The 13,852-nt window shown below is 41.8% G+C and overlaps 2 protein-coding genes across 4 annotated transcripts in view; one reads left to right on the forward strand and one right to left on the reverse strand.

Annotated features, from left to right (window-relative positions):
- LOC137632263 (ATP-citrate synthase-like) overlaps positions 1-13,852 on the forward strand; it is a 369,682-nt gene that overhangs the window by 246,746 nt on the left and 109,084 nt on the right. The window lies entirely within an intron of this gene.
- The window catches only part of LOC137632212 (ATP-citrate synthase-like), a 94,311-nt gene that overhangs the window by 50,034 nt on the left and 30,425 nt on the right, over positions 1-13,852 (reverse strand). The window contains exon 7 of the mRNA XM_068364098.1: positions 8,634-8,690. Coding sequence (XP_068220199.1) covers positions 8,634-8,690 — 57 coding nt within the window. The remainder of the gene's footprint in view (positions 1-8,633; positions 8,691-13,852) is intronic.

Genomic DNA, 13,852 nt, shown 5'->3' on the forward strand with positions numbered 1-13,852 from the left:
ATAGAACTTAAGAGCTCTTACAGGACATAAGACTCTTTCTAGTTCATTTCTAACCATACGATAAGTTTGGAATATCGAACGATATTGGCCAAGGCCGAGAAGGCAGCTCGTTTTTGGCTAGAAAACCAAGTTGTAGAACATGTAGCCGTTTCGGATGAGAATCCGATGTTCTTGCTGAAGGCATGAATCTCACTGACTCTTTTAGCTGTGGCTAAGCATACCAGGAAAAGAGTCTTTAAGGTGAGATCTTTCAGGGAGGCTGATTGTAGCGGTTCGAACCTGTCTGACATAAGGAATCTTAGTACCACGTCTAAATTCCAACCAGGTGTAACCAAACGACGCTCCTTCGTGGTCTCAAAAGACTTAAGGAGGTCCTGTAGATCTTTATTGTTGGAAAGATCTAAGCCTCTGTGACGGAAGACTGATGCCAACATGCTTCTGTAACCCTTGATAGTGGGAGCTGAAAGAGATCGTTCTTTCCTCAGATATAAGAGGAAGTCAGCTATTTGAGTTACAGAGGTACTGGTCGAGGATACGGATACTGACTTGCACCAGTTCGGAAGATTTCCCACTTCGATTGGTAGACTCTAAGGGTGGATGTTCTCCTTGCTCTAGCAATCGCTCTGGCTGCCTCCTTCGAAAAGCCTCTAGCTCTCGAGAGTCTTTCGATAGTCTGAAGGCAGTCAGACGAAGAGCGTGGAGGCCTTGGTGTACCTTCTTTACGCATGGCTGACGTAGAAGGTCCACCCTTAGGGGAAGTGTTCTGGGAACGTCTACTAGCCATCGAAGTACCTCGGTGAACCATTCTCTCTCGGGCCAGAGGGAAGCAACTAGCGTCAACCTTGTCCCTTCGTGAGAGGCGAACTTCTGCAGTACCTTGTTGACAATCTTGAACGGAGGGAATGCATATAGATCTAGATGTGACCAATCTAGTAGAAAGGCATCTATATGAACTGCTGCTGGGTCCGGGATTGGTGAGCAAAATATTGGGAGCCTCTTGGTCATCGAGGTTGCGAAGAGATCTATGGTTGGCTGGCCCCAGGTGGCCCAAAGTCTCTTGCATACATCCTTGTGGAGGGTCCATTCTGTTGGAATTATTTGTCCCTTCCGACTGAGACAATCTGCCATGACATTCAAGTTGCCTTGGATGAACCTCGTTACTAGTGATATGTCTAGACCTTTTGACCAGGTGAGGAGGTCCCTTGCGATCTCGTACAATGTCAGAGAGTAGGTCCCTCCTTGCTTGGAGATGTACGCCAAAGCCGTGGTGTTGTCCGAGTTCACCTCCACCACTTTGCCTTGAAGGAGAGACCTGAAGCTTTTCCAGGTCAGATGTACTGCCAGTAGCTCCTTGCAGTTGAAATGCATTGTCCTTTGACTCGAGTTCCATAATCCCGAGCATTCCCGACCGTCTAATGTCGCACCCCAGCCCACGTCCGATGCGTCCGAGAAGAGAACGTGGTTGGGAGTCTGAACAGTCAGGGGAAGACCCTCTCTAAGGTTGATATAGTCCTTTCACCAAGTCAGACCAGACTTTATCTTTCCGGAAACCGGGATCGAGACCGCTTCTAGCGTCTTGTCCTTTTTCCAGTGAAAAGCTAGATGGTATAGAAGAGGACGGAGGTGTAGTCTTCCTAGTGACACAAATTGATCCACGGATGACAGTGTCCCTACCAGACTCATCCACAGCCTGACTGGGCAGCGTTCCTTCTTCAGCATCTTCTGGATGGATAGCAGGGCTGGGGGCTGATCGTCTTGTTCAGCAACGTCCTCATCAGAGGGTTCCTCATCCGAAACTGATGAGGAAACGGCAACGGAGTGGGCAACGTCTGACTCGCTGAATCCGGTCGCACTGGTGGATGCGTGACGGAGCCGGACGCAATATCATGGAACTGCTGCACAGTCTGTGAACTGTCAACAACCATGGGTGCGCGAGGAAGTACAGCGTCAACCCGAAACTGTCTAGACTGTCTGGGTTGTGCAGTCAACACCCTACCGGGTTGCTGAGGTTGACGCACTGCGTCAAAACAAGTCACCTCTGCTGGTTGTTGAACGTCCTGAACGTCAACAACCACCTCCGAGCGTCGCTTAACGTCAACGTGCGACTGGCAACCCACACTGGGTCGCATCGGTGGAGAAACCACCTCAACTGGCAGACGCGAGTAGGTTACCTCAGCGTCAACAGGGCGCACAACCGACCGGTTGGAAGGTTGTTGGCCAGTTGGAGGAACCACCTCAACTGGCAGACGCGAGTAGGTTACCTCAGCGTCAACAGGGCGCACAACCAACCGGTTGGAAGGTTGTTGGCCAGATGGAGGAACCACCTCAACTGGCAGACGCGAGTAGGTTACCTCAGCGTCAACAGGGCGCACAACCGACCGGTTGGAAGGTTGTTGGCCAGAAGGTTCTTCTCCGCATTTAAGTCCTCTATCAAGGACGCAAGCTTGGACTGCATGTCTTGCAGCAAAGCCCATTTAGGGTCTACGGGAGCAGGTGTGGCAACAGACGGGGTTAGCGACTGAGGCGAAACCATTTACCATCCCTGAAAGCCTTGTTATGTGTGACATAATAGTACAGCAAAACTTCAAAGGCTCGACAAAAGTGAGAAGTTGACCTGTAAACAACTTGGAGCGTCTCCTGGCTAGGCGCCAGGGCGAGTCTACCAGAATTGAGAAGTCTATCTGGGCAGAGGCATGAACTCCCAAGCCGAGAACTTCTCTCGTGTCCTATCAGACTCTCGCTCTATAAGCCAGTTTAAAAGAAGGGAAATCAAAGGCTGTATCCCCCAAACTCCTCCTGGTGCAAAAACCAGTCGCCTAGCCAACGTAACGCTCTCTAGGAGAGCGAGAGAGTACTAGCTTAAAAACAACGGCTTCGAAGTAGCTAGGCCTAGTGTAAGTTCTGACGTTTAGGCGAACGAGGAGCAGCAGTTACAAGATTCGGACGAAGATCCTTAAAAAATCATCATGATTTAATTAAAGTCCATAGGAGGCTAAGCAGCTTAAGGCTCCTCTCCAAATGACAGAGTCCTCAAGGGAATATCAGTAGGAGGGAGAACAGCAACTTCCTCATCTACAGGAACCTTGTCCGATAAAAGCTAGGTTACCTCAGTGAGTCTCTCACTGGTGCATTAGTAGCAGACCAGAAGGCAACGTCATGTAACTGCTTGACAGTCTGTGAACTGTCAACAACTGAACTGTCAACCACAACAGGTGCGTGAGGACATACAGTGTCCACTCGAGACTGCTTTGACTGTCTAGACTGAGCAGTCAAAACAACTCTAGAATGCGGAGGTTGACGCACCGCGTCAAAACAAAACAACTTAGACTGTTGTTGTACCTCTCGAACGTCAACGGAAGGTTCCGTGCGTTACTGAACGTCAACATGCGGCTGGCAGGGTACACTGGAACGCATGGGTGGCGGGACTCTCTCAGCTGGAGTGCGGCAGAAAGTCGCCTCAGCGTCTACAGGACGCACAACCGTGGTTGGTTGTAGGCTAGAGGTTGGTGCAGTGTCAACCTTCTCCGCACGAAAGTCCCGCATCAATGACGTTAACTGAGACTGCATGGTCTGCAGCAAAGACCACTTAGGGTCTACAGGAGCAGGTGCGGCAACAGACGGTGTGACTGCCTGATGCGGTACCGCTTTGCCTCTCTTAGGAGGTGAGCAGTCGTCGGAAGACTGCAGCGAGTCCGAACTGACCCAGTGGCTACAACTGGGCCGTTGGACTTGCGCGGAAGGGACCGACTTGCGCTTAATAAGCCGCGAGACCTTGGTCCATGGTTTCTTACGAGAAACCTCTTCCGCAGACGAGAAATAAATGGGCTCTCTCGTCTTTGTGTGGGTGGGGCGATCTTGGGTAGATACGCCCGAAACCACGGAGGGAAAAAACGTCTGTTCGTTGATCAAGGCCTCTCGAACCCATAAGTCGTTCGACATTACTTCTCCCCTGGGCTTGGGAGCTTGCAAGAGGTCCCGGACTAGGTGAACGACAGGCACGAACAGACGAACCCTCGGACGCAACACTGTAACACTTTGCGCATATCACTTTATCGATTTTCTGTTTTGCACTTATTTCACTGAAATCGAAACTTTTACTGATTTCTACCTGAAACACGCAATTCTACCCTTCATTAAAAGGAAGTAATTGCGAAATCAGTCGTATAATGCAGCTCATTAATACTAGCAAAAAACAGAAAACATATATAAAGATAAAAAATTCAGTGGCTGGGAAAGAGACTAAACACTAGTTCAAATAAACTACGTTTTCAATCTCTCACCGCATATAGCCTGGGGACAAGAATAAAACCCTAGAAACGTTTTACCTTCTTCCCCGTACAGCGACTAGGGACGAGAGTAACACGAGAACAACGTTACCCGCTTGAACGGAACGTTTTTTCTCCTCTCTCTCCCTCCGTCTCTATCTCTCTCTCTCTTTCTCTCTTGATTTCGCACCTAAGAGAAGAGCCCAATTATATATCGTCAAAAAAACATGTTATTTGCTAAAGGAAAAAACTGAAAGGTTTTCCAAATAAAAAGTTCCTTTAATTTAGAATTTAAAACATTTAAGCTAAGAAAGAATGAACAAAACGTCAGAATCGATTTACTCTTACTGCAAAGTGAAACCGTGATACACTCTCTCTCTATCGTAACGAAAGAGCGCATGTTGAACGTCCTGAACGTCAACAACTGCGTAGTCTAAAAAACTAAACGTTAGTTCATCTTTGAAAACAGTACGAAGACTATCAAAGAAATTCTTTCATAAAACATTAAATTTAAAAAGTTTTAAATTCTTTAAAGGCTAAATACGATATAACGGGCTCAACGTTGATTAACTTCGGTTCCAAGTTAGGACCGCCTACTATCAGGAAAGGTCGCATATAAACAAAACATAAAAATTTATTTTTATATGTTTATAATAAATGGAAAGTTAATCGAAGAGGCCTAATAAAGGCGGGGAGATATAAAATATATAGATCTATAACGTGTTAAGCAAAATTACTAAAAACCTAAACACACTTCCGTCTAAGGGAAGGGTCGGCCATTTAAAAGTGAAAGAGAGTCCATACTCTCTTTGTCACCATAAATAAATCTATCCAAAACGAGTTCAAGTTTTGAGATGAAGATAAAACACCTGCATAGCGAAAGCTCAAAACTAGAATAGTGTACTTCACCAAATAGTTGTGAAAACAAATCCAGTTAGTAACAGCGAATTAGTAGGTCTTGCCGGTAGCCCGACAGAGAGAAAATTGGTTCTGTGTTTACATTGAGTACTGAGTACCTGCTCGACAGATGGCGCTGTTGATGTACACCCCCTACCTGCATAGCGATCGCTGGCATATTTTGAACGTAGAGTTTTCTGTCGAGCAACAGAGTTGCAGCTTATATAATCACCGGCTAAGTTTAATATTGAAAATGTATACATCAAAATTTATTCAAATTTTACATTCAATTAGGTTCTATCAACCTTGTCCAGCCAGAATGTCTTACATGCGGTATGTGTCAAGCTGCAAAATGTAAACAGTACCATAGGTTCTTTGTAGCATCTCTTTAGTCCTAACACCTAACTACATTACTTTCTCCCGTTTACTTTTTATCCATTACCAATAGCTTAATTTCACATAACGGTCCAACCTTAAGCTTGTTACTTGAGCAAAAATCCTGTGGGCGAGCCCTATTACATTACCTGTATAGTCTAAAAATAAAAATCAATTCTCAAACTATAGTATAATGACGATCTACATGGCAATACATATGATAGAAAAGGTTTGGGTAATGATCTAATTGTAAATAAAATAATTGAATAAAACATGATATTAATTTCATTAAAATTATGAACTAACATTATTAATCATTTAACAAGTATATATTTATGCACCTATTATAAAAACTAGTACTTTTTTATAGTGAATTACATAAAGTATACAATACTAAGGTTTTAATTAACAAAAACTTTTATAAAACCTATAAAAAATGCCTTCAGATCACGAGGACTACCTACAACCCTGGTTGTACAGCCACCATGTTTATATGATATCAGCTGTAACTAAATATCTACTGGCAACCAGCTAATTAGTAATAAAGTCAAGGTTTGATCTTGGTCATGCAGAAATTTTGTCGAACATGGGGTGTCATTTTAGTTGGTCAGTAATAAGAAAACAAAGAAATTCTAAAAGATGTCTTATCTATGGTGGAACTTCAACTGGTGAAAAATTTGCTTGTAGTAAATACTCATTTTGTAACTACAAGTGAATTTTCAGAAAATGGTTTTTCTTTTTTTCTTTTTAATCATTGGAACTTTGATATATTAATTTGGTATGATAAAATAAATAACTGATACTAATGCAAATTCTGACGTAACTACAAGGTAAACTAAAAGGTATTTCTCTAAATTCTCATCAATATCAAGAGTTCATCACTCAAGGTTCAACATGCTCAACTTGTTAGTTAACTACACAATGTTTAGTTGCAATTTCAATGTCATACAGTAGTACCCTTCCAGTTTTACCAAGTAAATTCTAAATGGCAAAAACTGTACATTAAAGAATATTTCACTCATCTTAATGACTACATAAATAAACTAAATAAGCCTTGGATAAGGTGTGGAACATTGCATAAAAATCTACTAGTAAACTACAAAAGCAAAGGGACTCTTGATGTAAACTAAGAAAGCCAAAATACTCTTAATGCTTGAGAAAAGTTAGACTACAAGGGAATATTCTCCAAGTTAGCACTCTGGGAAAAGAACACTAGAAACCTCAGCCACTCTTAGATACCCTTTTTAAGCTCGGAGAAAATATTTCCTTCAAATACGAAATTTCTGATGGAGGTCCCTAGGGAAAAAAAGCAAGAAAATATTTACTTAATAATTGCAGAAATTCAATTCACCCTTCCACAATGGAAAAGTACAGTAAACTAATAAAGAATTTCTAACATGCACATAAAGGTGTATGGAGCAGCATATAGATAAAAACTTGACAATACATCTGTAAACACCTCAATGCATATGGAGATAAAATAAATAATAAAGAACTAGTGCAGCACAGTATCACTACAATGGAATCATTGTCCCAATAAAGAAAAAACTAGGATACAATACAGACATCATAGAAACTCACTATATAGAGGGGCTTCATCACTAGAACTGATACTACAAATGCAATATGGATTATATACACCTTCCTTGGACAAGATGAAACTAGTCAGGATTCACTTATTTTCATTTTCTTTGTGGTTCTTCTGCATCTGAGCATCACGCTTCCAAATAAGGTCTATGCATATGCATGTTACATTCATCTTTAACATTCTTGCAGAAATTTGAGACCCAACATTGGATAAGTTAAATGCCTTTCAGATACTGGAAAAATACTGAACATTCTGAAAAACTACTAAAAAAGGATACGCACATTAATTTTCCTAATAAACTTCAATATTTGACTGACCTTTATACAGTACAGTATTAAGGAAACCAATTCCATATCCCTCTTTGAAGTAGCTTCTCATTTTTTAATGCTACCAGAAACAATTCAATTTATCTATCCTAACACAATGGTAATATTGTACAAGTACTACACTACAGTATCGATAAAACTATACAATTAGGATAGAATAAGCAAGTTTAACTGATCTCCATTCTTTTAAATCTTTCACCTTATTTTGATCCCTAATTCAGGTAATTTCTTACAGGTTGAAATTAAATTGTTTTTTATATTAAGAATCCTCATTACTTACCAAGTTGCAAAGTCACAATTAGGTAAATGTCAGTACCAAATTTATACATTACATAAAATAAACTATTTACTGCATCAAATAAACGTACTGTAGGTCTACATATATTACTTAATAATAATAACCATCTCATGTCTGCTGATTAACTTTTAAGACAGAATCTTTAAGAACCAAATAAGAGCAGGGGTTTGGAACTAACTGCCACAGCTAGGGTAGTTGTATGAGAAGTGCAAAATTCACCTGTACACAACCTTCACCTATAAAACAACATCAGTGATAGAACTCCAACAAATTTTCAGCTGTATTTTAGGTGTAAAATTTTTTATATGAAAATTTTTCAGAAAAGCATTCCACATTCTTGAATTCAGGATTTTTTTTTTGTAATCTGTTGAAGCCAATAGAATCATCATAGCAACATAACCATTTTTTGTACAAACTGGATAAAAATTTAAAGAAAATATTTCAAAATTAAGAGATGCAGTAAATTTTTGTTAGCAAATTCACAGAAAAACTTCTATAGCAGGCTTGCACGTGTGTCTTATCAAACCTTTTCATTACACATATTGAACTAAATTACAATACCCAGTGCATTATTTACTTCCACAGTGCTTTACTTTATTTATTTATTTTCTTTAAAAACTATCACAAGCTTGCTTATTTTTTTCTTAACATTTAAAGGACTACATTAAACACACAAGCCAAAACCCCTCCCTTTTATATGAATAATAAGAGAGGAAAGTGTGCTACATATCCCCACAGGTTTATGCTACAGCTATTGTACTACCTTCCCTTATCCCAAGGCATGCATGAAACTAAAGAGAAATGCCTACAGATAGAGATAATTTGTAATCAAATACATGAACACGTGCAAAGATGGAAATAAAAATGTGAAATATACTCTATACCTCGGCAATTACCTGATGGAGGGGAGAACTCTTGGATGTGGGTTCAGGGGTGAGGCACTAATAAAGAAAATACAGAACTACGATTACTCTCATGTACAGAACAATGGACTTTCTCATAACAAAATTCTGATCATCCTCAACAAAGGTCTTGAAATCCAGTGCTGCTGGAGGGGTTTCTTCTCTCTTGTTCTGCCTCCATAATAAGTTGCTTCTTATCACAAACGTTAAATCTACTAATGTCATTCCCTAGGTGTTTCTGGTACCTCTCACTCTCATTTTCTGCACTAACACTGTCAGGTGATGTTTGTATGTTTACAGTTAAAGAAGGCACTGCTAACATCACTGACACTTCATTTCCTATTAGAATATACTGTAACTACTTTCGCATTCCCCTAGCTTGCACAAAAATATATTCATCACTATGTAAATGCATTAATTATTTCATAAATATAGAGCTATTGAAATTGTACTGTAAAGTATTTAACACTGAACACTTTGTTTAAATTTCACTTGCATAAATATTTTCATATAAACAAAAGTATGTAAATACAGTACTATTTCTATCCAACATTAACTCTAAAATTTTTAATGTTATTACGATAACAAATTTCAACTCATTAAATAAGTTTTGATTACAGTGAATTCTCATCTAATAAGTACCCTATATTCTACACTTCACCTGACACTTTCAACACATTAAAAAAACTAAATTCTAAATATTAATAACTTAGTAATGACCGTAATATTAGGCAAAGGATATTTATGCTATTTTCAGCTACTTTCATTTAATGCAAGTGAACTGTAGAATAAATAATGTATGCAAAACCAATCATTGAAGAGTTACTAGATTCAGCATCTCTGTATAACCATGAACCTTTATCAGATGTCATATCAAAATATTACCTTGTCAGTAAAAATCACAGAAAAATTTAGTCTATGAATGGAAATTTGAAATTTCTAAATTATTAATCCTAATATGACACTAATTCTAATCAATCATAAACCATAAAAAAATTCTTTGTCTATACTAGTATTTCTGGTAGAAGTAAGAACTTCTCCAAGGTAAGAGAGACCAACACATTTGCAATATCTCTTATGGCTAGAAGAAGGCTTTCCTGCCAGTTCTACTAAACAATGAAGTATTTTCTTGGACTCAATGGTATCAGATAAAGATCCTTATCCCATTCTACTTTCATACCCTTTAAGACAAGGTGAAACAGTGAACTAATTACAACTACAACAAGAAATCATCCTATCACTTCACTCTTAAAATTTATTTGGCTTTCTAAAATATTTTTGTTTCTTTTCACTTTATTCCTTTATTAGTGATGCTATGAAACATGTTATTTTCATTAGTAAAATAAATTTTTGAATATACTTACCCGATAATCATGTAGCTGTCAACTCCGTTGCCCGACAGAATTCTACGGGAGGGATACGCCAGCTATCACTATACTAGAAGGGGGTGTACTCACAAGCGCCACCTGTGGCCAGGTACTACAGTACTTGTTGTTGTCGCCACCTCACTTTTTCCTCGGTCCACTGGTTCTCTATGGGGAGGAAGGGTGGGTCAATTAAATCATGATTATCGGGTAAGTATATTCAAAAATTTATTTTACTAATGAAAATAACATTTTTCAATATTAAACTTACCCGATAATCATGTAGCTGATTCACACCCAGGGGGGTGGGTGAATAACCAGTGTACAAGACTAAAGGATAGCTAAGTATCCCGTATTTCATATAATCAGTTATCCACAATAACAATGAAATAATAAGTACCTGGTAAGGAAGTCGACTTGAACCGTTACTCTGCCTTTAATAAGATCGTCTTCCTTACTGAGCGCAGCGTTCCTCTTGGAAGGCTGAATCAACTCAAAGGTGCTAAAGTATCAAGGGCTGCAACCCATACTAAAGGACCTCATCACAACCTTTAACCTCGGCGCTTCTCAAGAAAGAATTGACCACCCGCCAAATCAACAAGGATGTGGAAGGCTTCTTAGCCGACCGTACAACCCATAAAAAGTATTCAAGAGAAAGGTTAAAAGGTTATGGGATTATGGGAATGTAGTGGCTGAGCCCTCGCCTACTACTGCATTCGTTGCTACGAATGGTCCCAGGGTGTAGCAGTACTCGTAAAGAGACTGGACATCTTTGAGATAGAATGATGCAAACACTGACTTGCTTCTCCAATAGGTTGCATCCATAACACTCTGCAGAGAATGGCTCTGTTTGAAGGCCACAGAAGTAGCCACAGCTCCCACTTCATGTGTCCTTACCTTCAGCAAAGCAAGGTCTTCTTCCTTCAGATGAGAATGTGTTTCTCTAATCAGAAGCCTGAATAGTAAGAAACTGAGTTCTTAGAACTTGGAAAAGAAGGTTTCTTGATAGCACACTATAAGGCTTCTGATAGTCCTCGAAAAGGTTAAGACCTTTTTAGAAAGTACCTAAGAGCTCTAACTGGGCAAAGTACTCTCTCCAGTTCATTCCCCACCAAGTTGGACAGGCTTGGGATCTCGAACGACTTAGGCCAAGGACGTGAAGGAAGCTCGTTTAGCAAAAACCGAGCTGCAAGGAACATGTAGCCGTTTCAGATGTGAAAACAATGATCCTGCTGAAGGCGTGGATCTCACTTACTCTTTTAGCTGTTGTCAAGCACACGAGGAAAAGAGTTTTTAACGTGAGGTCCTAAAAAGAGGCTGATTGGAGAGGTTCAAATCTTGATGACATAAGGAACCTTAGGACCACGTCTAGATTCCAGCCTGGAGTGGACAACCGACATTCCTTTGAGGTCTCAAAAGACCTAGGGAGGTCCTGTAGATCTTTGTTGGTGGAAAGATCCAAGCCTCTGTGGCGGAAAACCGCTGCCAACATACTTCTGTAACCCTTAATCGTAGGAGCTGAAAGGGATCTTACTTTCCTTAGATATAACAGGAAGTCAGCAATCTGGGTTACAGTGGTACTGGTTGAGGAAACTGCATTGGTCTTGTACCAGCTACGGAAGACTTCCCCTTGAGACTGATAGATTCCGAGAGTGGATGTTCTCCTTGCTTTGGCAATCGCTCTGGCTGCCTCCTTCGAAAAAGTCCCTAGCTCTTGAGAGTCTTTCGAAAGTCTGAAGGCAGTCAGACGAAGAGCGTGGAGGATTGGGTGTACCTTCTTTACGTGAGGTAGACGTAGAAGGTTCACTCCTAGAGGAAGAGTCCTGGGAATGTTGACCAGCCATTGCAGTACCTCTAAGAACCATTCTCTCGCGGGCCAGAGCGGAGCCAACCAACGTCAGCCGTGTCCCTTGCGAGAGGAGAACTTCTGAAGTACCCTGTTGACAATCTTGAACGGCGGGAATGCATACAGGTCGAGATGGAACCAATCCAGCAGAAAAGCATCCACGTGAACTGCTGCTGGGTCTGGAATCGGAGAACAATACAACAGGAGTCTCTAGGTTATCGAGGTAGCGAACAGATCTATGGTTGGCTGACCCCAAAGGGCCCAAAGTCTGCTGCAAACATTCTTGTGAAGGGTCCACTCTGTGGGGATGATCTGACCCTTGCGGCTGAGGTGATCTGCCATGACATTCATACCGCCCTGAATGAACCTCGTTACCAGCGTGAGCTTTCGATCTTTAGACCAGATGAGGAGGTCCCCTGCGATCTAGAACAACTTCCACGAAAGAGTCCCTCCCTGCTTGAAGATGTAAGCCAGGGCTGTGGTGTTGTCAGAGTCCACCTCCACCACTTTGTTAAGCTGGAGGGACTTGAAGTTTATCAAGGCCAGAATAACCGCCAACAACTCCTTGCAATTGATGTGAAGTGTCCTTTGCTCCTGATTCCATGTTCCCGAGCATTCTTATCCGTCCAAAGTCGCACCCCAGCCCGTGTCTGATGCGTCCGAGAGGAGACGGCGGTCGGGTTTCTGAACAGCCAAAGGTAGACTTCCTTGAGAAGAAAGCTGTTCTTACACCACGCGAGAAGACCTTCTCTCTTCGGAAACAGGAACTGAGACCGTCTCTAGCGTCATGTCCTTTATCCAGTGAGCAGCTAGATGATACTGAAGGGGGGGGAGGTGGAGTCTCCCTAACACGATGAACAGGGCCAGCGATGAAAGTGTCCCTGTTAGACTCATCCACTACCTGACTGAGCATCGGTTCCTTCTCAGCATGCTCTGGATGCATTCTAGGGCTTGGAAGATCCTTGGGGCCGACGGAAAAGCCCGAAAAGCTCGACTCTGAAGATCCATACCCAGGGAGACAATGATCTGGGATGGGACGAGCTAAGACTCCTCAAAATTGACCAGGAGGCCCAGTTCCTTGGTCAGATCCATAGTCCATTTGAGAATCTCCAGACAGCGACGACTTGTGGGAGCTCTTAAAAGCCAGTCGTCTGACGGAGCCGGACACAAGATCATGGTACTGCTGCACAGTCTGTGAACTGTCAACCATGGGGAAGCGAGGAAGTACAGTGACAACCCGAAGCTGTCTAGACTGTCTGGGTCGTACAGACAACTCCTTATCGGGTTGCTAAGGTTGCCGTACTGCGTCACAACAAGTCACTCCTGCTGGTTGTTGAACGTCTTCCCAGTGACACACTGACTCCGTAAACAAAAAATCCTCAAACAAGGACTAAGTTTGGACTGCATGTCTTGCAACACAGCTCAAGGACTATGGGAGCAGGTGTGGTAACAGACGGGATTAGCGACTGAAGTGGGACCATTACCTTCCCTGGAAGCATGTTATGCTTAAATAAAAGTCCATAGGAGGCTACGCAGCTAAAGGCTCCTCTCCAAATGACAGAGTCCTCAAGGGAATATCAGAAGGAGGGAGAAAAGCACTTTCTCATCTACAGGGACCATATCCGAGAAAAGCTAAGTTCTCTCAGTGAGGGTTACACTGTGCAAACGCAGCAGACTAGAAGGCAACGTTAAGAAACTGCTTGACAGTCTAGTGAGTTGGCAACAACCAAAGATGTGTGACTGAGAAGCATGCGGTAAGGTATGCAGAGCCTGTTGTATGCAGAGCATGCTGTAAGCAGAGCATGCTGTATGCAGAGCATGCTGTATGTAGAACATGCTGTAAGGTAAGCAGAGCGTGCTGCATGGCGTGTAACATTTCTCAGAAATTCCAAGACCAGTGCTAGAGTGAGTAATATCGCATTACCGTCCATTGAAAGTGCACGTGCCGAGGGAATTGATTTAGACTGTTTTGTTGATGAATTTGATAGCCG

The sequence above is a fragment of the Palaemon carinicauda genome, chromosome 41 (assembly GCF_036898095.1).
Source record: "Palaemon carinicauda isolate YSFRI2023 chromosome 41, ASM3689809v2, whole genome shotgun sequence".
Lineage (NCBI taxonomy): Eukaryota > Metazoa > Arthropoda > Malacostraca > Decapoda > Palaemonidae > Palaemon > Palaemon carinicauda.